Source organism: Rhipicephalus sanguineus, chromosome 1 (assembly GCF_013339695.2).
Source record: "Rhipicephalus sanguineus isolate Rsan-2018 chromosome 1, BIME_Rsan_1.4, whole genome shotgun sequence".
NCBI classification, from domain to species: domain Eukaryota; kingdom Metazoa; phylum Arthropoda; class Arachnida; order Ixodida; family Ixodidae; genus Rhipicephalus; species Rhipicephalus sanguineus.
This window is the reverse complement of record NC_051176.1, coordinates 315303473-315330862: the sequence shown is the minus strand read 5'-3', so window position 1 is coordinate 315330862 and position 27390 is coordinate 315303473. Positions and strand designations below refer to the sequence as shown.

The window sequence follows — 27390 nt, the reverse complement described above, 5'->3', positions numbered from 1 at the left end:
ATGGCAAAGGGCCGCCGTCCTTGTCTGTTTTTTTTTTTTTCGATTAGTCCAGACGCTTCCTCTAGAGCGCTCTGTTCCTGTTCCTCTAGAGCGCTCTACGAGGACCAACATTTAAACCAACTGGAGTAAGTGCTAGGAGTAACAGTTGTAGTTACTCCCGCAGTTGGTTCAAAATCTGTGGCAGCCCATTTAGAAGGACAAATGCCCATTTCAGTCTTTTTCAGCTTAGAGTGCGTGCTCAAGAATTTTGTCCCTCTTCATCTTCCGCTGAACAAAGAATATAAAAGACGTCATACACACTACTTTTTTAATACGCTCCTGCTTGTCGGAACAAATGTGATGATTGCCTGTAAAATTCGTCGTTTTGCCAGGGCATGTGGAGTGAGCAGCCCGTGCCGGAGGCGATGGCGCGGTCGCCTAGCCGTGAGTCGTTCGGCACCGACCTGTCGCTCCTGTCGCTGTCGAGCCTGGGTTCGGAGAGAGTGCGCGCGAGGCGCTGCCTTCTACAGGTGCCTGGTGAGCCACAGCGGCGGCCCCTTTCTGGCGAGGTGCTCATCGAGGAGGAGGCTACGGCTCCGCTCGTCAAGAGCTTCAGCACCGCGGACATCGTGCAGGCCACAGCCGCTGAGCCCCTGCGTGCCAGTGTTTCCGAGCTGGCGCTCGCCGAGCTCCCGGCGCGCCTCGAGTCGCGCTCTTGCTCCACCTGGGTCGCTGTTGGCGACATCGCCTCACAGCTGCCCTCGCCACAGGTCAGCGAGCATCTGTCGCGATTTTGCTTAGCAGCCCAACTTGCATTAATGGTAGCTCGCAGCAACAAATAAACAGAACGAAAGCATACGACTGAAACCAACCCGTACTGGGCCGGGAAGTTGGCGCCAACTTTCACGTGGACAGCGTATCACGAATAATCATGCCTTACTCAAAAATCTTGTTGCATACACGCTGTCGTAACAGAGTTGTGACAGGCACCGTGCTCGAGTGGCTTTCTGTGACTGCTGCTGCCCCGGCTTGTAACCCGCCCACTGTCGGCGTCAACGGGGTGTTACAAACCACTTGGTTCTTCCAATCGAGCCCACTGAAAGGGTCAGAGTAGACAACAATGATATGTGTGGACTGACACAAAATAATGCGTTAGCAACAAATGAAACACACCCACTGAATATCGATCAGTGTTTACGACAAAGAAATTCTTAGAGCAATGGCTCTAAAATTAGGACAGGTTGTGAATCGAATATAAGAATGTGTATGATTATGCTCAACAATGGCTAAATAGAAAGGTTATGAAAAACAAAGATAGTGTACAGATGACCGCGGGAAACAGCAGCAATTCCATAAACCGTGAAGTCGATGGGCGAGCTTTCTTGTTGAGGCGGATGCGATTGTTGGGCTGGTTTTCCCGAGAGTTGACTTGGTCGAGTTGACTTGAGAGGAAACACCACAGAGTTGGCTGCAGACGTGGGTTTGTCGTCATTCCACGTTTACATGAGGTTCCCAGGCAACACTGGACGGCACTAAAGTTCCTCGGCTCTTTATTCGCTTCTAGATGGATGAACACTGCCTTTCACCATTATAATCATCAGCCTGTCTTGGCCCACCGTGGAGCAAAGCGCTCTCCCATGTTTCGCCAACTAACCCGGTCAAGTTGTCCCCACCGTCTCTCTCCCCCATCTCTTGAAATCCAGTCGGTCAATCTTAACCCATATATGCCCAGTGTCCTACATATAGGACGCTTCTTTGATGCACTCTAACATCGCTATTTCTTTAGCTGATGACTAGCGCCACCTACAGCACATCAAGCAGGCCTAATTCCCAACGTGTGCAAGCCTAGACATTGCTTACTTTTCATGCTGCCACGTGCCGACCACTTTCTCCGGGCAAACGCGTGCCTTGTGTGAAAGACGTCATGGAGAGGAAGAAGTGCAATGTCAGTGTGCACGTGAATTGTTTCAAGGCTTGCCACACCCGCATATAGCACCCCTAGTGCCCAGTGTCCTCTATGTATAGGACGGCTTGAAAAACAGTGTTGCCTTTACCTGGCAGTAAATAAAGAACTTGTGCTTTCTTTGGAGGGTAGAAGTACACTTTTAGTGAGAAAAAATATTTGTTTTGTCATTTTTTCTGAGTTTGGCCATATATGGTTAATGACCAGTGGTTATCTTGCCTTCACACATGCCCATTTCTTCGTGATTTCGATAAAGATCCCTCTTCCATTAAGTTTCCACCTATTATTTTTGTTTACACAGTTCGTTGTGTCGACCCCCTCAATTCAAGTTGAACCGTGATCGTAAGCCTCCAGGTTTCCTCCGCCTAAGTAACTGCCGGTGGGACGCAGCTGTTACATGCTCTTGAGGGATACTGGTAAAATGCCATTCATGATCCGCGAATGAGTTCGACCTAATTCTTATTCTTCTAGTTAATTCAGTCGTACAGATCCAGCTTTCAGGGATACTGAATAACCAGCGCTCCTAATGGTCACTGCTGGAAGCTCCCCCGTTTTCAATGGGGCAGGCTCCTTTTTCTGCGACAAAAAGTCGTAGAGGCGCAAGTTCCAAAAGTCCGTAGTCTAAGTAATGGGCGCCTATGGAACTTGCTGAAAGTACGCCTCGTTTTGAACAGCGGAGCTGCTTAATCCGAAGGAAGTTCGCAAAAAGTGGGTGGGTATGCGCCACTGAAATATATATAGGTTATTCTGTTCAGAAATAAGAAGTGGGGTTTGGTGTGCACGATAACTGTCTCTCGAAGAGGACACCTCAACCAGTACACACACGGGGAAAGGGGATGAGAAGGAGACAGAGAAGAGGAAAGACTCAAAAGGAGAGCTTGCGGGAAGGTAGGAGGAGGGTTGAACTATACTACATGGCGTGTTGGGTATAAAGCCGCTCGCCAAGGCCGGCAGCGTCAATGAAGGAGAGAAGGGTGGCAAGGTCATTACGGCGACGATCGCTGCAGCCGGTGGGAAAGAGGATGTCCTCGAGGGTCTCACAGGGCAGGCCGAGAAGGCTGTAGCGGGCGGCTAGCTGCTTCCTTGCACAGGCAGATGTGGGGCACTCGCACAGCAGGTGAAAAGTGTTTCAACAGCGCCGCAGTCGATGCAAGCTGACGAAGGAGCTCCCCGCAGCCGCTGTTTTCGTTCCCCCGTCCATGCCGAGCCAGTCCGCAGGGAAAAGAGGGGGGCGCGCTCTCGCCGGGAGAAACCAGCCATGGGGAGAAGAGGAGGGGGGCGTCCATCGGCGATCCGCTCGTCTGGGTGGTCGCGCTGCAATTCTCGCCGAAAATTACATCGCGCGGAATCGAAAGAGTTTGCGTATGGTGTCAATGGGGTCGCGGGAGAATGCGCCTGTTTAGCCAGATCGTCGGCAGCCTCATTTCCCGCGATGCCAACATGGGAGGGAAGCCACTGGAGTACGACATCACGGCCGTGCTCCTGAACCGACCGCAGGCTGTGCGCAACACGCTGTGAAAGTGGCGGGCCGCGTTCCTCCTTCATGAGCTGTCGCAGAGCTGACCTTGAGTCACAATAAATCGCAGCGTTCTTGATGGTAGGTGTCTCACGAAGGTCAGCAGCCAGCTGCAAGCCAACGAGTTCTGCGGTAGTCGAGGAGGCACAGAAGCTGAGGCGGCACTGCAGGGCTTTGCCGAGCTCAGGGGCAATGCAGGCGGCCGCAGCTGAACGGTCTCGTAGCACAGAGCCATCAGTATAGACGTGTTCTGCCGGCTAGGTCGTCGTGCATCCTGGCCGCAGCCTCCTGAGCGATGGCACTGTGTGATGTGTTGCGCTTTGAACGTATGCCCGGCAGTTCAAAGGAAACACAGAGGGGCGCTCGCCGGTGTGGTGGGGGCCAGCGCGCACACGGGGCAGGCTCGTCGACAAGACTATCGTAAAGGTCGATGATTCGACCGACTTGAGTGTTTGGGACAGCACGAAGTCGGGCGAGTAGAGGACCGGCGTGGGGTGCACGATGTAGGCGCTCCACAGGGCGCGCAGATCCGCTGTAAGCGACGCAGGCCACGTGCGAGTTCCTGCCAGAGTCTCGGCCACACGAGTATGACGAGGGATGCCGTGACACATTCGGATCACACGCCGATGATCCCGGTCGATTGCACGCCACTGTGGAGCCTGAAGGGTGCAGAGAGGGAGAGCGTAGTGCACAACGGAAAGGGCCATTGGTTCGTATATGGTGCACGCGAATGCGAGAGGGCATCCGTTGCCGCGAGCGAGGAGTCGACGGACACAAGACTCAACGCGGCAAGCATCCTGCCGAATGCGCCGCACCGCGGATAACCACCGTAGACGATTGTCAATGGTTAGACCGAGGTATCGGACACTCGTTTGCCAAGAGATACTCTTAAAACACTTCGCAGCGCAGGAAAAACAGACACAAAGAAGACGACACCAGACAACATACGAGCGCTAACTACCAACAAAGGTTTATTGAACATCACATGCGTATATATACCATGCTCAAACACCGTCGCACATGCGCACACTACTTTCTTAGAAAGTACAACTCTTTATCTGAAAGGTGTACAGAGGGGGTGCTGACACATGCTAAACCCAATGAAGATATTTTTTCAGCTTCTATAATCTCGCGAGTGAGCCTATCACTACTTTTGCTGACAACAGTACACTGTGCGAAAAGAGGTTCACAGCCACAAGATCCGCAATGCATTGCCAACCAGCCGTCACGTGCCGTTTTCTTTACACTTAGCGCATGCTCTTTCAAACGTTCATTTAGATATCGCCTTGTCCGCCCTATGTATTGTTTACCACAAGACAGCGGCATACTGTAAACTATATTGGTAGCGCAGGCAACAAATGAATCTTTGTGCTGTTTTTTGCAGCCTCGTTGAACACGAGAGCTCCTCTGATTACAGAGTTTAATGAGCTTCTGTGGTGCTGAAAACACAATTTTCACTTTTGAGCGACCAGCAATTTTCTTGATATTGTGAGACAGCTTGTGAATATAAGGCATAAGGGCCACTTTTTGATGTGCATCGGTTGATGCGCTCTGTGAACGATTGTTCTGCATGCGCATTTTTCGGAGCAAGGCTTCCGCAACTGAACACTGTACATGCAAAGGGTAGCCAGCCTGTAACAACCGCTCGGACTGGGAGCGAAGGCTTGAGTACATTTCGTGAGGGCAAGACTTCTTCACTGCATTCAAAAAACATAGATTAAGAATGACCCTCTTGACCAGTTTGGAATGCGCTTACGCATACGGCAAAATAGGCTTCTTATTACGCGGTTCATAACGCCAGCAGGTTTTGTCAGGTTTAAAAGTAATCGTAGTGTCAAGGAACTTCAGAGTACTGTTAGTGGGCAGCTCATATGTCAATTCAAGTGATTTAAAACAATCTTTAAAAGTCTTGAGAACATCAGACGCATATTCCTGCACCGTACTCGAACCCTTCTCAAAGAACAGAATGTAATCATCAACATACCGACAAATTTTTAACACTGTCGTTCCCTGCAGACGATCTAACACTACTCTGTCTAATCTGGCCAGAAATAAATCGCTTAGAATTGGTGCGATGCAAGATCCAATACAGACTCCCTTCTTCTGAAAGTATGCCTTCCCTTTCCACTCTATGTACGTTGATCTAAGATAAAAGGCTAAAAGTTCTAAAAAACTACTCACAGACATGCCGGAAGAATTTTGAAAACCTACACATCCATTACAGCCTATGCATTCTTCTACGCTAGCCAGCAGTTCGTCGTGAGGTAAGAGTAAAGCAGGTCCTTGACGTCAATCGAAAAGGCACAAAGTTGCTTGTCGCAGTTAGCATCTCAGAAAATTAACACTTCATCCGAGTTTTTGACGAAAAACGGGTCATCAATTTCTAACAGCTTAAGTCGCTCTTGTAAAAATATGCATTGCGGATCTTGTGGCTGTGAGCCTCTTTTCGCACAGTGTACTGCTGTCAGCAAAAGTAGTGATAGGCTCACTCGCGAGATTATAGAAGCTGAAAAAATATCTTCATTGGGTTCAGCATGTGTCAGCACCCCCTCTGTGCACCTTTTAGATAAAGAGTTGTACTTTCTAAGAAAGTAGTGTGCGCATGTGCGACGGTGTTTGAGCATGGTATATATACGCATGTGATGTTCAATAAACCTTTGTTGGTAGTTAGCGCTCGTATGCTGTCTGGTGTCGTCTTCTTTGTGTCTGTTCTTCCTGCGCTGCGAAGTGTTTTAAGATGATCCCAAGTAACCACGGATATCCGCTCAGTATCCATGCAAGAGCCCAACGTCCAGTGCCAGTGTGGGACATTCATTGGATGTACATTAGAGATACCATAGTGGATATCCATTTTTGGGGTTGTGACGTACAGACAAGTTATAATCGATTATGGATCTTCAAAGGATATTCATGTATGACTTTGTGAAGGAGTCCAGAAATGAACGTGTATTCACTACATAAGCTGAAACAGCAGCTTTCTTATACATGGCAATGCGCATTGTCACAGGTCATAACCAGAAAATTATTTACAGTGGAACCCCAATTATAAGACTTTGAGGGGTCCACGCAAAACCGTCGTATAATCCGGGCGTCGTATAATCGAAAAACTAAGAATATAGGCAGTGGCAATCAGCCTTGACCAGAAAATGGGAACAGACCACCTGTATACGTCCACGACACGACCCTGGGCTTTTCCAAGGAAGGTAGATTAAATTATTTTTGAAAATGGCAGCGAACGGCAGCATTACTTAGTTGAAAGAGGTATGAGCGAATCGTCATTCTCAACTTCAAAAAATTGAATCCAGTGCGCATCTTTCTCCCTATAAATCACGTTCGAAAGTTACCTGTGCGTGAAAACGAAACCGAAACCGCGTTGGCAACAGCCTCCCATCAGGGGAGTCAGACACAGTGTCATCGCCATCACATAATGGCGATAGAGCACGAGGTTGCGTCGAATGCTTTCGTGCTCGACTGAGCTGTGTGCATCGTATTTGCGCCGCTGTGAAGTGCAACTAGTGATGTCCCGCTGTTATTATGAACGTTCATGTCAAGCGAAAGTTATTTTGCATGGTGAAATAAGCTGCGTCGCGTCCTTTTGCGTGCTGAAGACCTGTGACTGCGAGTGCCGCAAACAAGGGCAGGAGACCAACTGTATGTCGACCAGGAAAAGGTTCCACGGACCGAAAACATGCAAATATCTGGATCTCGAGTGACCGGTCAGCTGAAGCAACTCAGCGTGGAGACAGCTTGTATAGGTAACGAGCCTGGATACGCACGCAACCGAGGCGTATCCAGAAGCTATCTTAAAATCCGGGAAAACTGGATTGCAGAAGGGCATGAACTGTCAGGAGAATAAATTTACTGTCTCACTCTCTACTTTTGTAACTGTCAACGTAGGGGAACGAGAGTTCTTATTGTGCACTCGCAAATACTTTGTCAGCGTTCAGATACAAGTGAGGAAGGTGATTTTTTTTCTCGGACGGAATCAGAAATTCGTCGTAAGATGCGGGGTTGGTGTAAAATTGCGTCGTATAACGAAGGTTTTTAATACGTTATTTCTATGGGGATTTTGCCGAGACCAAACCGATTCGTCGTGAAATGCGGGTCATCCCAATTCCGGGGGACGCATAACCGAGAATCCACTACTAGGTTTAGAACCCAGAAACGTCATTGAGGTACCACGTACAATAATATATTTTCATTTATACCCCTTACTTATCGAAATATAATATTGACTTGTTCGCTTGATTGTTCTATTATACTGTTACGTGAATGACGACTCGGTAGACTGTAGTCCGTAGACTACACGATATATTTACAGTAGCGATTGCAGCGCTGACTGGTTCAGCTCAGAGCCCGAGCGGAGAGAGATCTTCCTTCTCTTCGTCCGGCGCACACGCGCATGGTTCGAGGGGCTGGCAGTATGCATGTAGCAATATGACCTAATTGCCAGTAAACAGTTTAGTTGTGTAGCTGCACATATGGCAGCCCAAATGACCGAAATAAGAACTAGTATACGCATCTTCTGCTGGCCTTCTACTTCATTTAAAAACCCTGCACAACATTACTGAAGACCTATGAAAATGTCACTGCCTTGCGTTTACACGCAATGCCTGTGCATTGTTTTGTATTGTATTTCCATTGTTTTGTTTTGTATTTCATTTATCTTTATATATATATAATTTACTTGCCTGAGTGCACTTGGGTATCAATTGCATTCCTTGGTGAGTCCCTCTGGGACCGCACCCTTATAGACGTCAGACTCTGCCCAGGCGGCGCTGCGAAAAACCCCGCCAGCAGCGCCCTCATCGTAGCCCTGGCACTAACTGGGTAGTGCAAAGAGAGCCGCCCGCAAGCGAATGTGCATAGGCCGCAATATAACCCTCCTCTTTCGTAGGTGTCGAGGCGCGGTTTGCTGAAAATCAAGGACCTGGAAAGCTTCTTCCGCCAATCCACGCTTCAGAAACAAAGGAAGCTGATCAAAGCGAACTGCGAGTACAATGCAAAATAAGTTTTAGTTATTCCCGCGCGCTGCAACTCGCAAGTACAAGCGGGCATCGCACGACACCGAGTTCGAGGCAATCCCTCCGACATCCGTTCTCTAGAGCCTAAATGCGTTAAAATCGGGTATATACGTATGCCACAGCGATAAAGTACCTACATACACGATCAATTTACTTAGCTATGCATCTTACGATCAGTGGTACAAAACTCGGTTCATCAGGGGCGAATGGCTCCGGCGATTTTCGCCTTTTCAGTTGCATTCTCCCTTAATTCATCTCTCGCTTCCTGTGCATTGGAGTGTTTTATTACGCATCCTCAAATGGTCTCTTGATGGTCGTCTTCCCTTTGTATGTACTGCAAATGGGGATACGTGCGTGTCCACTTTCGCGGATTACAACCAAAGGCAAAACCGTGGCCTCCGAGATAGCTACGGCAACCGCGGAGGACACGGGCGAAACAAACCTGAAGGGGGTCACGACCAACATTATGCGATTTACTTGTATGACGCACGTGGTGTTAGCTAGTTAGAACCAGAACTCTGAGCCTCCAAAACGTACATACGTCCGCGATGCTGTGTTGTGACGACCAACTCGTCGCTGTGTGCGTATCACGCGTCTCCAGTCTGCCTCTAGCTGATCACTTCGTGTTACACGACAAGCACCGCGGTCAGAGCCTCTGCTGAGCTTCATAGTCAAGCCACGGTTTTGCATCAGGGCTACGCAAAACAACAGCAGAGCCACACATTCATGTCACCGGCTGTGGAGAACGCGGGTACTTCGCTTACCCAACACGCTCGCAACGGCCCGTATCCAGCGCTCTCGCCTTTCTTCTTCGTACGACAACTATGGAAATCGGTAAAACTGAACGTTGTTATTCAGTCTTTTACGTCAGTGGCAATTCACAACGCAACAGTGCGTCTTTTGCGGAGTTTCTTCGTAGCGTGCAGAGGGCTCTCGTCTGCTGCTGTTTTCGCCGTCGTTCAGGCGAGTGATCCAGCAAGCACTTCACGACGGTTCGGTGGCGCGTCCGACTAGCGGAGAGCAGTTCACAGCTCTCGTTCTGAGTTCTAAATGCGCAAACACACGCGATATTAAGCTCAATCGTTGTTTCGCACTCGCTAGTTGCACCTGGTCCCATAGCAAACTGTGCGAGAGAGTCGGTCTATGCACTACTCAATACTTCGCCGACAGGTGGCGCCACACATCTTGGAAACTCCAGAGTCTGACGTCTATGCTTTCCATCACGCTTAGGCATTGTTCAGCGCTCACAGGTTGAAACTATGCAATTTAAAGCTAAGTTATGAATACAATTTCATTTCTAGCATCTTCAGTTCGTGTGGTATTGGTGTAAATTCAACTTTAACCCTCATATCAGAGGCAATATTACTTTTGGCAGCTGCATTTGTAGCAACATAACGCACTCAACTCGAGCAATTGTGCATACCAGTCGTTATTCTGACGCAGACACTTGGGCTAGTTGGTGATAACTTAATTCGGCATCTGAACAAATGTAAAGGAATGCTCGAGTAAGGAACAGACAAGTAGATGCCCTTCCTGTGTACGTGTCTCTTCCTTATTTGAGTGTTGCTTTGTGCTTGTTGTTTCAATCTGTATTTGTATTTGATTTGCTTACATACAAGCACAAGGACACAGAGAAAAGAGGGAGAGAGCAAGCTGGCAACTGCCACCAGAAGGGACACAACGCCTGCCTGCTCTTTCGGGAGAAGGGAAGAGACAGAGGAAAGGAAGTTAGGAGGAGAAGAAGAGGAAAGGAGATAGGAAAGTGAAGAAAAAAATTGACGAAGACTTGGACAAAAATCTGCGAGCACTGTATATTCAGGCACAACATACGTATGAGGTCCATAATATGTCCACGACAGGATCCCGTTTTGGATATTCTGTGAATCTGCAAAAATGTCTTTTTCAACATCTATCGGACGTCCGATTGAGCTCCAGCGGAGATTTGCGGATCTCCACTGTATAGGTGGCGAGACACTGGAAGTTGTAAAGGAGTACGTCTACTTAGGACAGGTAGTAACCGCGGAGCCGAACCATGAGAGTGAAATAACTAGAAGAATAAGGATGGGTTGGGGCTCATTCCGCAAGCATTATCAAATCGTGAATGGTAATCTACCACTATCCCTCAGGAGGAAGGGATATAACAGCTGCATCTTACCGGTACTTACCTACGGAGCAGAAACCTGGAGACTTACAAAGAGGGTTCAACTTAAATTGAGGACGACGCAGCGAGCGATGGAAAGGAAAATGATAGGTGTAACCTTAAGAGACAGGAAGAGAGCAGAGTGGGTCAGGGAACAAACGGGGGTTAAGGACATCATAGTTGAAATCAAGAAGAAGAAATGGATATGGGCCGGGCACGTAGCACGTCGACAGGATAACCGGTGGTCATTAAGGGTAACTGACTGGATTCCAAGAGATGGCAAGCGCGTGAGGGGGAGAGAGAAAATTAGGTGGGTAGATGAGATTAAGAAGTTTGCAGGTATTACGTGGCAGCAGAAAGCACAGGACCGGGTTGATTGGCGGAACATGGGAGAGGCCTTTGCCCTGCAGTGGGCGTAGACAGGCTGATGATGATGAATGGATGTCCATTACATCCGAAACGGATATATATTGGATTCCTGAGGGATATCTGTGGTTGCTTGGGAACAACCAACAGGCCCAATTCGCCACAATACTGAAGAGATACTCGCACCGTCGAGCTGAAAGCACGGGAGGTGGCGGCGGGCTGCAGCACGAGGTTGAACAGCGAGGGCCTCGGTTTTCGTTGCCGAAATTGTGAGGCCAATGTCACTGATAAAGTTCGCCACGCACTGCAGAGCCATCTGCATCCGCCCGCGGACCTCAGAGCACCTCCGGGTAGGACCGCGCACGTAGAGGGCGATGTCGTCCGCGTAAATAACAGCGCGCACTGGGAGAATCGCCGTTTCAGGGAGGCACTTCACAAATGGTGCAAGCACCAAGTTGAAAAGAAATGGGCTGAGAACACTGCCCTGCGGCACACCAGTGTGGATGGAACGCGGTGAACTGGTCGACCCTCCAACGCACACGGCAAACGTCCGGTCTGCAAGGAAGGCCCGAACATAATCGAGAAGCCTGCGCTCGACGCCCAGGGAGCGCACTGCACCGACGATGGAAGCGTGGGGCAGCGAGTCGAACGCCGACTGGACATCGAGAAGCAAGATGATGGCCATCTCCTTGTCGTGAAGAGCCTGCTCAAGTGTGCTGACGACGGCTGCCAGGCAATCGGCCGTCGCACGATGCTGTCGGAAACCGCACTGCTCGGGGGCGAAGACGTTGCGCGCAATCGCAATCCAGCGCAGTCGATGAAGCGCCATTTCCTCCATTGTTTTCCCAGCCACTGAGGTGAGAGAAATGGGCCGATACATTTGATCGCACGGGGCGACTCGCCTCGCTTGAGGACTGGGATGACAGTTGCCGTGCGCCACTGGTCAGGAAGGGATCCACTTGCGAACACCCGGTTATAGGCCTCCAACAGGATGGGGCGCTTGGAAGCGTCGAGATTACGCAAGAGATGATGGGTTATTCCATCCGGGCCAGGTGCGCTGCGTTTTCTCTTTCGCAAGAGAACGCGCTCGAGCTCGAAGAGAGTGAAGTCCTCGCAGAGCAAGCGGATGTCTGCCGCGAGATTCGGCTCAGGGGGAGGTAGGGGTGGTGCAGTGTAGTTCACGGCGCGCACAGCTGCACCCAGGGCAGCGGCCACAGCAGGCACGAAGGAGGAGGCAATCAGATCGGTAAGGTCCATTTCCGAAATGCCACGCCCCACAGCGATGGCCAGCACAGGGTAGCGTGGAACCTTGGGGTTAAGCATCGCTCGCATTATGCGCCATCCGCGGCCACGGCGACGTGGGTCCCTTAGTGACGAGCAGACTCCCGTCCAGCTGCGGTCACGAAGCCGCTCAGCGTGACGTCGGCACAACGCGTCAAGTCTGTTGTATAGTGTCCAGGGATTGGTGGCGGTGGAGCGCCTGTCTTTGAGCGCGGCGGCGGACTGCACGAAGGTTTAGAAGCTTCACGTCCGGGCAGTGTGCCCCCGCAAGCACGACACAGCGTGTCGTAGCTCGCTCCGCGGCCTCCGCGATACGCGAGAAGTCATCAGAGGACTGAATACTCGCGCACAGCTCGCGGAAGAGGGGCCACCGGACGACATTGTACCTTCGCACAACACCACGGCTGGGATGACTTGGTGACAGCGTGATCGGGAAGTGGTCCGAGCCGGCCGTGTTAGGTACGCGCTTCCACTCATAGGAACAACGCTCCGACACGAGGGTCAGGTCAATTACCACGGCAACCACACCTCTACGGGCGAAAGTCGCTCCCCCAGAGTTCAGGACGAGGAGGCCCGTAGAGGCAATGACGTCACTCAGGTCCCGACCACGCGTGGAAGTTTGGGGACGTCCCCAGCTGACATGGTGAGCGTTAAAGTCACCACAACACACAAGGTCTCTGTGAAGGGCCGCGACTAGTGGTGGCAGAAATGCAAAACTGGCCACGCTGACGGGGCGAACATACACACTCACTACCGACGTATCGACGCGGTCAACTCGCACCGTGGCGGCCACACACTCGACAGTTGTACAGCAGAACCGCTCTGTAGGCACGACCGCGTGCGCCAGCGACGCGCGGATGTATAGAGCAGCACGGGGCTTTCCAGGTGGGTGCGAAGTGTCGGTACAAGGGACACTGTCGCATTCGGCAAACGCAGACTGTGTGGGACTACTGTAGCCAATGTATCCGGGCAGCGACACGTCCTCAGCGCGAGCATACGTCTCCTGCAAGGCAAGGACATCGTAGTCGCGCACGGGAAGGATCGCTGCGAGCGCTGCTTGTCGGCGACGCAGTGAACGGCAGTTGCACTGCAGTATGCGTGGCCTAGACTCGTGTGGATCACTCGCCATCATTTGTTAACGCAAGGTGGGTGGCCAGCGCTGCAGCACAGAGCGGGCGAACGGGGCAGCCGAGAGGGAGAAAGTCCATAGCGGCTGTCAGCGCTGCCGAGAGCGCAGCGATCACAGAGTTCCTCTTGTCTGTGGCGGTTTGTGAGTTCTTTGCAGAGGGACGACCAGCGGCCGCCGCGTACGAAAAGTTCTCGCAAACCAGGGGGTGGGCACGGGACATGGTGGTAGAGCCGGGTGTTGCTGAGTCTCCTCTATTTCGTCCACGTGCGATAGCGAGCGCCTCACGGCGCGAGATTGGGAGCGACGATTCGGCGCGCACTTCCAACAAGCACCGCTCTTTCTGCCAACGAGGGCAGCGGGGCTCGGTAGCAGGGTGGGCTGCACCACAATAGAAGCACCTCGCCTTCTTCGCGGTGCACTCACCGAGGGAGTGCGGTCCGCCACAACGCACGCATCGCCGCTCAGACGTGCACGTTACGTCCGTGTGCCCCTAGCGTCCGCCGTTCACACTGGGTTGGTCGTGGACGGTGAGCACGCACGGGGAGGCGCTGCTTGAAAAGTTCCGCATCAGGGGGAGCTTTTTTGCCAGCGAAGCGCACAATAACGTGGCGACCAGAGCGAGAACACTGAAGGACAGGCAACCGTGACGCGACGTTGGCGCGTATCGAATCGTCGTCTAGCGCGGGGTCGACGTTATAGATGACGCCGCTGCAGGTGTTCGTCGACGCCTGCTTCGCGCGCACAGCAATGCCCCAGATGTCAGCCACAGCGAGCAGGGGGTCGAGTGGAGTTCCGGCGGTGACGTCGACCGCGACAACGTTGCGGCCGAAATTTACGCGGACGCGACTGACGCCCTCCGGAGGAGTCAAACAGGAGGAGATGGCTTCCTGTGTGGCTGTTCGGAAAGTTTCTCTCCTCACAGCCGGTCTGTAAAGCACCGTCTCCAGCTGGGTGCCGGGGCTTGTGTGCCGTGGGGACCGGGGACGTGGGTCGCTGGCAGCGGGCTTCTCAGCACGCTGAGACCGACGCCCGGTGTTGATGGGAACGCTTAGTGCGCAAAGCTCTGTAGCACTCGGGGCCCCAGTGGGGGAGAGGGCGGGGAACTCTTCAGCCGTCAGCTGTCCCAGCACGCAGCTGGCGCGAGGGAGTGGGGAGGAGGGCACGCCATTGAGGGGCTCCTTTCTCTCAAGGATGGGCAACGGCTCGCCTGAACTTGCTGTGCACGTGTGAGCGGGAACTGGGTTCCCTGGAGTCAGCTGCGATTCCCCCGGTGACGTCAGCAAAGGAGAGGGGGCTGGTGGGCGCTCGTGTGGGTTCATTCAACGAAGCTGATGAGGCAGTGCTTTCTTCGCTTCCCCCTTCGATGGGAGGGGGAGGGTTCTTGTTTGACAAGAGGCACTGTCCCTCCTGGTTCTCCTGGAATGCGAATGCGGTCGTTACCCTCCTGTTCCACCGTGACTTGCTCGCTGCAATCTGCCTCGGCGTTAAAATGGCCGACTTGGGAGGAAGGAGGAGCCAAGATAGTAGCAGCGTCTTTCTCCACTGTGGAGGGAACGGCGCCCGGGGAGTTGAAGGGGCCGGGGCTGAATGGCGGTTCTGACGCCTGGTTTGTGGAGCCTGGTACAACAGTGGCGGGTCGTTTGTACCTGCGTGGCTGAGCAAGACTGTTGCGAACCTTGCGGGGACGGCGGCGAGGTGACAGCGATTTTTTGGCGTCATCTTGCCGAAGGAGGTTGTTTGCCTCCCGAAAAAGAAGGTCAAACGCTCGAGAGCGCCTGGAACTGCCGCTTATGGTGAAACCCGACAGGGAGCTTGGCGGAAAGTTGTCCATCACAAGGAGTGCCGGGGGACAGGGAGGGAATCGGCTGGTGGGGGGTAATAAGAAAACATGATATAAAAGAAAAGGCCGATCGAAAAAAAAGCGGATATGTGCTCCTAGCGTAGCGAGGGGATGGGAAGTGAGAAGGAGAGAAAGGAGGGTAAAGAATAACATATGCATGTATAGTACGGTATAGCAAAGGGTGAGGAAAGGTAGTATGGGTAAGGGGGAGGGAAAGGTAAGGGGTAGCATATCCTTGTGATGTAAGGTGTTGCAATGTGTTCTAATTAACTTATATTTTCAGTGAAAATGCGTTGTATTGTTGATGATAGCTTTTTTTTTCTCCATCCTTTTATTTTCTTGCTGTCTACTTACTCTGTTTATTTACGCCGTCACTGCATAATTCTCTTTTTAACCTTTATTATGCGCCGCACTGCTGGCTCTGAACGCATCAATGTGTACTTTGGGGAGTCGGAGCTAGTCCAGTGGATTCTCAGCTTTTCCTCCCAGCCTCCCTCATCTTAATGATGAAAAATAAAGGACCTATTATTATTATTATTATTATTATTATTATTATTATTACTATATCTTTTTAACAGCAAAGCTATTAAAGCTGGCAGTAAGACGTCCGTTAACAAAAAACCCCTGCTTCGCCGTTGCCATAGCAACCACCACAGCTGCGCGCCATCTGTGCTACAAAACATGGCTGATCCCTCCGTCATAGAAATCGGTATGACACGAAACTGAAACGTGTCTTCGCAGAAAGTAGTGCTTATTGTGTAGTGATATTTATCTATTCAAATACTATCAATCCCTCAGAGGGATCATTACAGGGGTGGGAGTACATTCATACATGAAATACATATAAGAAATAGTGCGAACAACAAATTTACACTCAGTATGGAAACACAAAAATTTACATATATAGACAAAATTTACAATGGTTACACACTGTTCAAAATTTTTACAAGCAGACTACATCAAGAGCAAAGGAAAAAAACACAATTAACTGAGCGTCATGCGCCCGCATCAAACAGCTCTTTCCACGAGTTCTGTGAACAGCTCTATCGTAGGCTGAGCAACAATGAATTCATCTAAGCAATTCCAGCCTCTAACTGCTAGTGGAAAAAATGAGAAGCAAAATATATTGTTAGTAGAATGAAATTCCTCTAAGGTGAATCTATGTTTGTGTCGCGTTTCTCTGGAAGAGTAATATGTGACAAATGACGTGGGACTTAGCTTGAAGCTATTGCGCAACAACAAATACAAGAATTTTCACCTGTGCACTTTGGCTCTGCTAGACAAAGCAGCGAGGCCAGCGAGTCGAAGAAGTTCTGTCGGCGAATCGTTACGCCTGTAACGATTGAAAATAAAAATCACTGCTTTCCTTTGAACCCTTTCAAGTGTGAGAATACAGTTTTTTGTGTGCGGAAACCACGCAACACTGGCATATTCAAATATTTGTCGGACAAGACTTGTGTAAGCAAGATACCGTGTTTCAAAGGTTGAACCGGTAAGCGATCGTTTAAGGAAAAACAATTTATTCAGTGCTTTTTTAGAAATTTGTTGCACATGCGCGTTTTAGCTAAGGTCGCTAGTTATCAAGACACCTAAGTATTTATACTGTGAAACGTTCCGTAGCAGGACACCGTTTATACTGTAAGAAAAGGAAAGGGTTGATTTCTTGTTTGTGATGCTCATATCAACTGTTTTTTCTCCGTTTATTACCATTTGCCAATCTGAGCACCACTGAGCCACTTCGCACAGATAATTATTAAGTTTTATTTGGTCATCTTGGGTTTTAAATGTGTGGTACAGTACGCATTCATCTGCAAATAGTCTAATGTTTACGTCGACGTGGTTAGTTATATCGTTTATGTACAATAAGAATAGCAGTGGGGCCAGTACAGAACCCTGCGGTACACCAGATAAAACGGGAACGGTATCAGACACATAGTGATTATACTGCACATACCGGTAACGGTCTGAAAGCTAACCTTGAATCCAGCGCGTGAGCGAGCCTTCTCCTATTGCGCATTTTAATTTATGGTTAAGTTTAAGGTGGGAAACGCGATCGAAAGCCTTGGAAAAGTCCATAAAGGTAACATCGATTTGTAGTTGGCTGTTAATGCCTTTGGCAAAGTCATGAAGTGTTTCCACTAATTGCGTGACAGTCGATAGGCCACTACGAAACCCATGCTGATTGCAGTGTAATATGTTGTTAGTTTCAACGAATTCTGTAAGATATTTAAGGATGATGTATTCTAGTATTTTACAAGATGTACATGTTAGTGAGATGGGCCTGTAGTTTACAGGGGAAGAAGTGTCACCTGATTTATGCACAGGTATTATTTTAGCAAGTTTCCAGTCATCTGGAAGACGACCTACGCGAAGTTATTGTGAATATATAAGCTGAAGGAATTTGCTTACGGGTTCAGCGTACCGCTTTAAAAAGGCATTTGGAACGTCATCTGGACCAGTGCTTTTCTTTTCGTCTAGGTTCAGTAAGAGCGATAATACGCCTGTCCGCGATATGAAGGGAGTGTCTAAAGATTTACCAGCATTATTTTATTTTGATGGGCAGAGTTGAAGAAGGCCGTTATCAGCAGTGAAAACAGACTGAAAGTAGCTGTTAAAAAGATCGGCTATCTATTTTCCACTGGAGGCAGGCGTATGCGCATTGTTAGTGCGCTTCACACTTATGTATCGCCAGAACTTATGAGGAGCTGTCTTAATAAAGCTGTGCAAAGAGGGACCTCGACAGTGCTGAGATTTGCGACACAATACTACTGCATGAGTGAACTTTCTTGGCTCTTCTGAGCCGCTTTATTTTACGCTTCGTATGAATTATTTCACGTGTGATCCACGGATTGTGTTTTCTGATTGTTTTCTTAAGTGTCGGGACAAATGCGTCTATGCAGTGCTTAACAATATTTCTAAATGTTGTCCATAACATATTTACCGTCGAGTGTTCGTCTGAGGAGAGGTCCGCGAAGTTAGGAAATTCATCAGCGAGTCCTCCGCTCTGTTAAATGCGAGCACCCGTTTTGTTGCGGCTTCGGTATGAATTGGACTTGGATACTGCAAACAGCACGAAACTACTTTGTGCTCAGACAAGCCTTCCAATGCCTCTACGTTATAGGGAGATTTTGAAAAGTGATCACTTATAAAGACGAGATCTAGACCAGAAATGGAAGGGCCTTGAATACGCGTTGGAACTGTGGCGACTTGTGCAAGGTTAAATGTGAGCATGATATCTGTAAGCACGTTACCAGTTTTCGTCGCCGGATTCAGCGAGTCCCATTTCATTTCAGGTAGACTAGAATCACCAGCTATAATAATTTTTTTGCCGCGAGGTACGTGTGCAAGCATATAATCATAATGTAGTTCTAAAAATGATACTTCAGCATCAGGTGGTCGGTAAACAGCGCTGATGTAGGTTATTTCATTCTTAACGTAGAATTTACACCATGCCGCCTCTGTAACAGAAGATATGGGCATACCTGTGTCAGGAATTCCGAGCCTAATTATAGGGCTACTCCTCCACCTCTTGATTCCCTTGCGCACAATCGCATACCCAGGCGGTACTACCTCGCGATCTAAAATGTCGGGATGCAGCCACGTTTCAGTGCGCGCTAAAATATCTGGCTGATAAGAAAGCAGGACAGCTTCGAGTTCGTGTGCTTTATTGATAATACTGCGACAACTGACATTCAATATTGTGAACGTGGACGATTTCGAATAGGGCGCATTTTTGCGCTCCTTGGTTCTTCGTTTTTTTTTAGCCTCAACGATGTCATTCCGGTTATTATCCCAGATGTAGAGGCGGCCGTTTATGCGAACTTTATCATAAGTTAATGTAATCCTCTCCTGGCAATCACGATTTTTTTTTGTTTTTTGCCATAGCTTTCTTCTGATATCACGAATAGGTTGGAAAAAGTCTTGGCTTATGAGTAGCCTGTATCCTTCAGCTTTGAACACCGTTTCAAGATGCTAATTTTGTCGCGGTAGTCCAGTAGCTTTATGATTACTGGCCTCACTTTGTGTTCATTATCCGGTTTTCGAGCACCAAGTCGATGAATTATCTCTATTCCTGTGGTAGTAAATTCTAGTATATCCTGGAATATACCCTTCAGAACCGTGTCATGCGATCATTCAGATGTTTCATTTGTACAATGTCTATTGGTGTTTGGCAGCTATAGCACCGTTTGACATGCATGCACCCACGTTGACGCCCAGTGGTACATCTCCATCGCGACGAATACGCCCACGATCATGATTTAACCGTTGTGATAGCTGAACTTTTTAACGTATACCTGGACACAGCGTATCGCGAATTCCGCGCAAAGCTGACATCAACAAGCACATAGTTAACACTGGTACTCGATATGTACTTCTTCAAAGCGTCGTCAACTAAGGAGAGAAGCAGCATGGAGAGAAAAGGCACTCGAAGCAATCGGCGGCGAAACACCGTTGGGCGCGTGCGGAAGCTGCACTGCTCCGACAACGCGGCGTCACGCGCTAACACGAAGCGAAAGGCAAAGAACGTAACTGGGTCTAGGGCGACTCCCCGATGGTAGCGCGGCCAGTGTTTTTCGCTGGTATTGAGACGATTTAACCACGGCCTCCAAGAATGCGCGCCGGTCCCCAATCTCGGAGGCCATGCTTTAACTGCGTCGTCGCCGAAGGGTTCTCTATCCGCGCTGCAAGTGACATGCCGCATTACTTCATTGCTAACAGACGGCGGGTATAACTTACTTTTGTGGAGTGCTGCGCCTCTGCCTCGGTGGCTTAGTCGCTAGCGCGCTTATCGTCGAGAGATTGTAGTTCGGTTCCCGGCGGGGGAACATTTCCTCAGTTTTCTCATTCGTTAGCGTCTATTTTATCAACGTCATATCCGTGACGAAAGCACTTTACTTATGCCTTAGTGTACCCCGGCATAAAACACTTTCACGTTAAAATAGCCAAGCTGCCGCCGCGCCGAGGAGCAGCCGTCACCATAGCAACTTTCATAGTTTCTTACACCGTGGCTCAAGGACAGAACACATTCAGAGTGGCAAGCTTTGCGCTTCTTCCGTATCCGCCCGTCGCCGTTTCTTGGCTGCCGCTTCTTCGGGCAAGGACGCTGGATCCAATCGTGTGATTCCCGTGCTGCAACACGACGATCTGAGGATAAACCAGCGTCGCTGTGCTTAATTGACTTAATTGAAACTTCCGGCATTTTTATAGTATAGTATACATGGTTTCGTGCAAGGAGTAAAATTTGCTGGAGTGGAGGAGGCGCCCCTCAGCTGAAGCCGCGCGCCGCCATATTGCCATAGGAAGAAGGCGCGCCTTCCGCAACGCATGTTGCAGCGGCCGCATAGAGGTTCCAGATGTTCTATGGCGCGGTGGCTTCCGGACGTTGTTGGGTACATCGTGTGTTTACTCTGGGGTGAAGTTTCAGTTGTAAGCAGAACATTTCGAGCTTAATAAAAACTTCTCTATATACCGGAACACGTGCTGACAGCTCGCAATCTGGCTCTAATTTCACATCTGACGGTCGTTCTCTTTTCCTAACCGATTTCTTAAGGAGCCAGATGTTCGAAGCACGTCGGGGCAGGCTGTTTGACGGGAAGCCTGGAAGCCAAAAGACGGCGATGATATATCTTAGATGCACTTCTCGCCGAATTGTTTTGACCGGACTAGGCTGCGACCCAGTAGTTGTCCGACTGTGCTTGATGCATTTGTAAAACACTTGCAAAACCCAGGGATACACATTCTTCTGCTTACCACTGGTGTGGAGCGCAAATAGGAAAAGGAGGCACCGTTTGCTATTCGTTGAAATTATATAAACAAGCGACTCCCTAGATTTCGTTATCGGTTGCCCTGTTGTGATATAAGAGAGTGGCTCGCAACTACGAGGTTAAGTAACGTCATTTGGGCAATACACAAGGACCTGTTTTTTTCTTACATTCGCGCCTTTTCTTTTTTTGTTATTTGTATTTGCTTTATGCAGTGCAGCGAGTAAAACCAGTAGGTCTAACCTGTGCAATGTTCGTTCCAGCTGCAAATAAAGCCACCTAACCGAGACCCCGGGGTACTCCGGCCGTTATATGTGTTCAAATTGAAAAAAAGTTGTTGAAGATGTGACAGGTGCATCACCTACACGGCAGTATAACGAAGAAACACTTCATGTTTCCCAACGGGAGATAAACAGTTCAAGATGAAAATTCTGCAGCAGGAAAATTGCAGGCTGACCAAAAAGAGCGAGGTTCGATCCTCAAGCGACAATAAACGAGATCAAGGATCAAAAGCTGAGTAGGGCAGGGGGATGTTCACTGCGGTCTTCCCTCATATATACAGCAACCCCTCCACAGGGCACGAAAAGACCAGAAAGGCACGTAACCATCCGAGCTGCGGGCGTTTGCGTTAACGCTGCACTTCATTTCTCCATCAGCCTATGAGTATGCATGTACATTCGAAGTTTAATCGAGCAATGTAGCAGAGCGCACTATACGAGAAGGTTATACAGAATTCCATCAAGGGAAATGCTGCCTTCACAGATGAGTCACTGTCTCGAAAACGCTAGCCCAATGCAGCACAAAAAATCTACTGTATTTTGATTGCTGATGACAAATGAGGAAGCATGTTGGGATTGTGGGCGACTAAGTGGTTAGATATATGGACTTTTGGGACTAGAATGCATGATGACAGACTGCACGTGTATATGCTCGTTGGCTTAAACTTACCACATAGGATGCCACTTGGGCGTTTTTAATTGATTCATTGACAGGATAAGAGACAGCGGAGCCAACAAAATAGTATTGCAAAGCTATATATCTATTGAAATAGTGTCGACTGCAAGCTGAATGTCCATATTTGAAGCACGTCCATGCAAAGCCAGAACTATTGGTTTTGGAGGTTTTGAGCCTGTCTTGAGAAATGGCTTTCAGCCTTGATGAGCATATCCTTGTCGATGAGCATATCCTTGAGTGTGGTGCTTCGGACACCCACATTTATATTCCGCTCAGAGAAAGTGGCCGAACTCCACGTATGCATAAGACTCTGTCACCTGAAAAATAAAATAAACAGGAGAAAGAGTGCCCCGAAGTCAAGTGTGCTCTTGCGAGGATGGTTATTTTTAAAAACCAGTGATACAGACCCTTCATCGGTGTGCACGCTTGCAAGGAAAACGCAAAAAGAATCACAATAAGACTGACTGCATTCTTATCTACCATTTGGCTTCTTATTCTTGACAACTTCTCCCTTAATGCTCGCTATGACCGTTAAAAACCACGGCGGAGAGACGCGATCAGCGCGGCGGACGCGCTTTACCTCCCGTTTCTTGCCTGTGAAAAAGATGGCCGCCGCGCGCGCGGCGCGGCTTCACTGCGGCATCCACTCCAGCAAGTTTTATTTAAACCTCCTTGGTTTCGCGTGTGGGAACCACGCGTGGAAGAGAAAGGAGTTCGGGCTGAGCCGCTTCTTGGCCTAACCAGGCCAACGCAAGGTTGTCGTGATAAGTGTGACAGGATTGGTGGAGGAGCTGGGTACCACGACTCACCCCCAGCACAAGTAGCCGGAACACAAGCCCTGTGCCCGTGAACACTCCAGTTCACAGAGCAAGCCGCCGCCAACGAGGCTTACCGCCGGAGACAACGGAACAGCCTACTGACACAGTGACTATGACTTCGGCTCAAGCCGCCATGGAAGTTCCTAGGTCTTCTACGCCGATGTACTGCACCGTTCGGAACCTGCTGATGCCTAGTCCCTTTCACGGAGAGCTGTTTGAAGATGTGGATTACTGGCTGAGTGAGTTTGAACATGTCGCAGCGATCAATTACTAGGATGACGCCGCAAAGCCCCGCAACGTCTATTCCTGCTTAAAGGACGGCGCCCGAACGTGGTTCTTGAACAGAGATGATGCCTTGACATCTTGGCGCGAGTTCCAACATCGCCTCTTGGAGACCTACAGGAGCCCCGACCACCGCGAGCGTGCTGAACGTGCACTGCTAGCACGCATTCAGATGCCGAACGAGACCGTCACGATGTACGTAGAGGACATGACACGGCTTTTCAAGCGAGCGGATCCTGCAATGCCAGAAGAAAAAAAGCTGCGCTATCTTATGCGAGGTGTGAAGGAGCAGCTTTTCGCTGGTCTAGTGCGGAGTCCTCCAAACAGTGTAGCCGAGTTTCTGACTGAAGCCGCAACGATGGAGAAAGTACTTCATCAGCGGTCTGCCCTATTCGACCGGCAAGCTAACACCGCATCATCTCCTGAATGTCGCGCCATCCTTGGGAGCAAAGCATTGAATGTATTCGCGAAATCGTTCGCTCTGTCGTCCACGAAGAAACGCAGAAGCTGTACGGGCCGAGACAACCAGAGGTAGGCTCCATCACCAGTGTTATCCGGGACGCGGTCCAGCAGGTGATGCACAACCGTCACTATCAACCGATGCCTACCAATGTGGAACAGGCTCCTGTGTCCACTGATATTCGGAGCTGTACGTATGCCGAAGCCTTGCGCATGCCGATCTCTTCCTTGCCGGTCGCTAGCCCCGCAGTCCCGATCTAGATGATGCCGCCAGTTGCGATTCAATCAGCACACGCTAGTTTGGACATCGACGGTCGCCGTGCACCCGCTAGGAAGTCTGATCTGTGGCGTACGTCGGATACAAGACCCCTCTGCTACCATTGCGGTGAGGCCGATCACATCTACCGTGAATGCCCGTACCGACAACTTGGACTGCGCGGTTTTGCCATTAATTCGCCTCGTCCCCAGGTTGGTCAGAGGCCAAGGGAAATTGAAGAATACCTCGCCCAGCAACGTGTGCCCTTGGTACGACGTCAATCGCGGTCACCATCTCCACGACGACCCGCAGCCATCGGGCCACGTTTCGGGGCGACGGCACGGGGACGCTCCCCAAGCCCTCGTCGGGATAACTAAAGGCAGCGACCTTCGGGGGCGAGGTCACTGCGACTCAAAGTGCGGAAGATCTCTCATCGATGCTTGCGCGAAACGCCAAGGTCATTGAATCCCCATTTGAGTGCAGAGCCAGAGAAACGCCGGAATCTACATCTGAACACAATGACCGAGTCTCGCTCGACACTCCTGTCCTGATAGACGGTCTTCAGGTCAGCGCATTGGTGGATACGGGTGCAGACTATTCAATTATTAGCGGAAAACTGGCAACTAGTCTTAAGAAAGTGATGACACCTTGGAATGGAACACGTATTCACACAGCTGGAGGACATCTTGTTACACCATTGGGTCGCTGTACCGCAAGACTGAAAATCCGTGCGTCAACATTTGTGGTTACCTGCCTCCTCCTCTGCGATTGCTCTCGTCAGCTCATCCTCGGCATGGACTTCCTTCAAGAGAACGGCGCGATTAAAAATCTTCGCGAGCGAACGGTGACCTTTTCGACGCAACGCGCAACAGATCGAGACGCCAACAGCTGTAGTAGACCTGCGCTGCGTGTTGCTGACGAAAGTGTGACGCTGCCACCACAAGCGACTGCTTTCGTAGAAGTCACTTGTGAACATGGAGGAAGGAAAAATAAGGAGAGGCCCTGACGTCACATTCGTGAAGCCTCCACATCGCAAACACCCGCATCGCCTCCTAGCGAAGGAGCCTCGAAGCATTTCGCGATTTCCGCCGTGTCGTTTGCAAGCGCATGCGCGATTCGAGCCTTTCTTTTTTTTTCGCCGTGCAAGCGGCGCCGCGGCGCAGTCGATTCACGCATGTTGCTCCTTGTGTGTGTTCTTTAGAAAAGCTACGCAATGCCCAGCTGTTGCGTATGGTTGCGTATACCCGGTGCAAATCGCGTGCACCGCGGAAAGTACCGGGTGTCACTTTTCATGTGTACGTACACGTTCGCTTCATTGCTGATCACTAATGCATGGTATTTGCATGCGAAGCTCTCGGATGTGCGCTCTGTTGCTTCTTACTCATTGTGTCAACACAGAACACACGTGAACTTTTGTTTTTGGCGTCTGACGTGCCGTACATAACATGCGCCGAAGGCATCGTACGTTTTTAGAGGCTGTGTCGTTCTACGAAAGGGCAATAAACTTTTGTTGTTATCGGACTACGTGATGTATGTATTGTGCGGTGTGCGCTCGCTGAGTGCTTGTTGTTGTGTGCGTACTGGAATTACAAACTTTACGTGCACGAACGCGTATACAATACAGCAGTATCCTCTTTTCGACGTGAAGTTACGTCAACTATAGGTTGGCGTTGCGCCGAATAGCGAACAAAGAACTGCTAATCCAGCAATAGATCGGGAAATTGGGCTACGAGAAAGGGAAGGCCTAACGCCCAGCAGAACGCGTAAGTCACTGCTAGGTGAGTTCGAATACGATGATGCAGGGGCTGAACGTTTTTGATCACGGCACGTACCGGTATTCTGTACTGCTGCACAAAAACGCTCCACGATGAATTTCAGCACGCAGCGCTCGGGCCTGCCACGCACGAACAGCCTGGTAAACGTCTGCTTGCAACATTTTACTGCGTGCGAACCACACAATACGCGCTGAGTTTACGCCGGGACTACAAATCTGCGCAGAAGCTAATCGCCGCGGAGAGCTGCTTTGTTTGCCCCATACCGGTTTGTTTGCCCCATAAATCTGACGTCACTTCCGCCACACTTTTCGCAATGCATTGAAATACGATAGGGCCTCTCCTTAGTATTCCTTCCTCCATGCTTGTGAAGACCTCCGAGACGTTGACGCGGTCGCCGAGAGCAACCTCTCACTTTTGCTGCTTCAAGGTGTATGCGCAGGCCGAAGCCTTGTGCGTGTTCGTGACGGACGGTCACAGATACTTGTCACGAATTTCAACTTCGAGCGCCGGCATCTTTTCCGCGGCACCACGGTGGCCTATGGAGACCCTGTAGCTGACGTCACAGAGTGCTTCGCGTCCGAGTAAATGAATGATGGTGACAGGTTTCTGGATCGCATCGACGTCAATTCGAAGCTTTTGGGCGAGATGAAGGCCGCACTTCACAACATTTTCAGATCAATTAACTTTATTAATTGCCCTGCGAATTGGTGGGATGGGCCTGGATCCCGCCTAGGCTTCGGCCAAGGGTTGCTGGCCCTTGGCGGCTTCCTCGGCTCGCTGGATGGCCCAGAGTTGTTGCTCCAGGTCCGAGCTGAGCAACGCAGACTCCCAGCGCGCGCGGAGGCTGTCGCTGTTTAAGGCTGCATCACAGCTATTGTTCATTATATCTGGACATCCCCATAGTATGTGCTCTAAGGTGGCTCTAGAGTCACAATGTCTGCACCTGTCTGTCGTGTATAAGTCTGGGTGTATTACATGCATGATAGCTGGACTCGGGTAGGATCGGGTTTGTAACTGCCGCCATTGGACAGACTGTTTCTTGCTTAATTTCGGGTGAGGCGGTGGGAATGTACGCCTCTGCAATCTATGGTGTTTTCGTGAAATGTGGTCATTCTATCTTCCCACTCATCGGTATTCCCTGAGACGGCACTAATCGATGCTCGGTCTGTAAGCCCTCGAGCCATGCGGTGCGCCGCCTCATTACTACCTTCTGATAGTGTGTGAGCGGGTGTCCATATCAGATGGACACTTTTTCCTTGATTATTACCGAGTTTTAGAATTTGAAGTGCCTCTGGTGAGATTCGGCCGTTTGCAAAGTTTCGTATCGGCGTCTGCGAATCACTGACGATCACGTCCGCTTGTGTTTGTGCTATGGCTAATGCGATAGCTATTTCCTCTGCGGTTTCTACGTGTGGCGTACTGACGGTAGCACTCGTCAAACATTTTCCCTCATAATTTATCACCACGGCTGTGTAGGCGCGCTTGTGTCTGTATCTAGCTGCATCTACGAATACGGTGTCCATGCTGTGACCAAATTTCTTTTGTATATCGCGTGCTCTGCTTTCCCGTCTGCCCTGATGGTGGGCGGGATGCATATTCTTGGGTATAGGAAGCACGGTTATCACGCCTCTAATATGTCTGGGCATATCTACTTTGACGCCATGTTGGGTGTGATAAGTAATACCTAGTCGATCCAATATTTGCCTGCCTGTTTTAGTTTTGGATAGGCGTTCGTATTGTGCGATGCGCTGTGCCTCGATTAGCTCATCCAGTGTATTGTGAAGACCTAGCTGCAGTAGACTATCGTTGCTAGTGGTGATGGAGAGTCCAATTGCTTGCTTGTATA

General features: G+C 50.0%; 1 protein-coding gene across 1 annotated transcript in view; it reads left to right on the top strand.

Annotated features, from left to right (window-relative positions):
• Positions 1-374: 374 nt before the first annotated feature.
• LOC119379457 (uncharacterized) overlaps positions 375-27390 on the top strand; it is a 47345-nt gene continuing 20329 nt past the window's right edge. The window contains exon 1 of the mRNA XM_037648761.2: positions 375-749. Within this exon, the coding sequence (XP_037504689.1) occupies positions 375-749 (375 nt within the window). The remainder of the gene's footprint in view (positions 750-27390) is intronic.